The following is a 2,500-nucleotide window of genomic DNA, read 5'->3' on the forward strand; positions in this document are numbered from 1 at the left end:
GAGAAAGTGAGGGAGAGAGAGAGAGAGACGCAGCCTCAGTCACTCTGCCTCCTCCCAGTGCATGGCATAACCTCTGCCACAGCTAGAGCTCACAGAAGACTAGAAAAACGCCGGGCGAGAGACTGATCAAACAGGAAGACACACACACACACACACACACACACATAGAGGAGACCGGCACACAGGCAAGCGGACAAGAGTCATCGGTCTGTCGGTCGGTTGGTCAGTCACTCAGTGGCAGGCAGCGGCATCCCAGCGGGGAGGCATTGGGCGTGGCGCAGCCGTCAGCATGTCGTCCGGCGAAGTGAGCGCGCCTGAGATGGAGTCGTGCATCCGCACCTTTAAGGAGCACATGCACCTGGAGCTGGAGCCCCCGCGGCTGGGCACTGGGTCGGCCGGCGGCTCTGCTGGGGGTGGTGGTGGTACTGGCGCCAAGCGCGCCACCTCGCCCAAGATCTCCCCACGCAGCTCCCCGCGTCTCTTCCGCAAGCTGATGGTGAACAAGGGCACCAGACACCGGCGCCGCTTCACCGTGGCACACACCTGGTAAGGGGGCTTAACGGTCATGGGGGGGGGGGTAGTTAATGTCTGTGGCAGGGGTTCAGTGAGGTGGATTTAATACAGTATGTCCAACAGGAGAGGCTTTAGAGAATGGCATTTTGCACAGCTGGGAGAGACTCCTGTGTGATGGCTAACACGAGAGAGAGAGAATGAAGGTCAGAGAAGGAGACTTGCTGTTTGGATTGTGTGTGGAACAGCAGCTCACAGCGTCAGAATGTAATGTAGGGGATTTAAAAACCCCGGTCAAACTGCGTGTGTGCGTGTGTGTGTGTGTGTGTGTGTGTGTCTGAGAGAGTTTAAGCTGCTTGCCACTTAATGTGTTCATTGCTACAATTGGTTTTGAATTCCCAGACTTCTGCTCATTAAAGCTGAGCTCGCTACTTGTGTGTGTTTTGAGTCATGGACAGTGACTGCTCCAGCTTCTGCGTGCATGTGTGTGTGTGTGTGTGTGTGTGTGTGTGTGTGTGTGTGTGTGTGTGTGTGTGTGTGTGTGTGCGCTGTTGCAGGCATGACTACAGTCTTCAGGTTTGACTCACGCCCTGTGTGTTTGAGACTCCAAAGCTGGAAAAAGCCTCACTTGTGGCGTCCTTTCATGAGGCTTTCAGCTTGGGACAAAAAACACCAAATTATTGCACGCACTTCAGCACCCTGTCTGTACTTACAAAAATGTGTGTGTGTGTGTGTGTGTGTGTGTGTGTGTGTGTGTGTGTGTGGTGCATGCCTCTCACACAACATGCATGCAAGGGTGCGTGTGAGAATGTGTGAGGCGGAGTAGAGAGTGTTGTGAGCTTGAGAGGGTGTTTTATGTGGACTCTCCCCTTAAATCCGACAGCTTAAATCCCTCCACATGCCGAGAAATGACTCGAAGCGTGCAGCCGTTCTAAGCCCCGTCTTGGCAGTCAGCTGGCTTTGGCTGGGGCCAGGCTGATATGAATGAGCCCTAATCCTGCCGCCGCTGTCTCTGTGGGGGACCGACCGGGTCTCACCACAGCCGTGCGTCTGGAGGAAATCAAAACAATAGCCCACCAAATCAACTAGTAAACGTCAGCAAAACGGGCTCTGACGCGAAGGGAGAGCAGGGGCGGATGAGTCCTCCCCACCACACACACACACACACACACACACACACACACACACACACACACACAGACACACACACACACACACACACACACACACACACAGACGCACACACACACACACAGACGCACACACACACACACACACACACACACACACACACACACACAGACGCACACGCACACACACACACACACACACACACACACATACACACACAAACACACACAGTTTGCCAGCGTCATCTGCCTTTCTCCCCAAACACTAACATGTCATTAGGTTAGTAAAGCACAGGTCAAAAGCGCAGGATTATTTGCAGCCATCGTTTACCTGATCGCATTAGAGCCCAAACAAACTGCTTAACCTTTTCAGAGAATTGAATCGTCAATATAATCAGAACAGGATGTTCCCAGCACTTGTATTATTCCAGTAGATGTTCATCCAGGCGGTAAATGTTAAATATTGAGTTTCCTGCCTGTTCTTATTGTAGCTGCAGAAATGACAATGGGCTCAGTAATTGTCCTCATAGCTTTCCTGTTCCCCTTTTCGATAGAGTTACCCTACTTCACCTACCACTGGGCCAGCTCCTACTGTTTTTCCACACATATTTTTGGCCTAATATGGAGTTATTGGCCATAACTTCTCTTTAGAGCATTTTGTCAGCGCACAAGAGAGCATATTTCATCCCTGTGTATTCACAGCACACCTCTGTGTGGTGCTGGTGATATATTTCCTTCACGCTTGATTCTGCCTGTATTATATTACACCTCAAATTCCATCTCTGCTTGGACATAACACTAGACTTGAGCTCTCTGCTCTCGGTCAAACTGACTTCTCATCAAAGGCTTCATGAAAAGCC

The 2,500-nt window shown here is 51.3% G+C and overlaps 1 protein-coding gene across 2 annotated transcripts in view; it reads left to right on the top strand.

Annotated features, from left to right (window-relative positions):
* The window catches only part of pde4ba (phosphodiesterase 4B, cAMP-specific a), a 159,275-nt gene that overhangs the window by 47,979 nt on the left and 108,796 nt on the right, over nt 1-2,500 (top strand). The window contains exon 1 of one of the 2 annotated variants that reach the window (XM_048251449.1): nt 1-546. This exon is cut by the window's left edge and continues 327 nt beyond it. The exons of the other annotated variant lie outside the window; for it this stretch is intronic. Within the exon in view, the coding sequence (XP_048107406.1) occupies nt 290-546 (257 nt within the window). The 5' untranslated portion in view covers nt 1-289. The remainder of the gene's footprint in view (nt 547-2,500) is intronic. 2 annotated transcript variants of the gene reach the window in all.

The sequence above is a fragment of the Alosa alosa genome, chromosome 9 (assembly GCF_017589495.1).
Source record: "Alosa alosa isolate M-15738 ecotype Scorff River chromosome 9, AALO_Geno_1.1, whole genome shotgun sequence".
NCBI classification, from domain to species: domain Eukaryota; kingdom Metazoa; phylum Chordata; class Actinopteri; order Clupeiformes; family Clupeidae; genus Alosa; species Alosa alosa.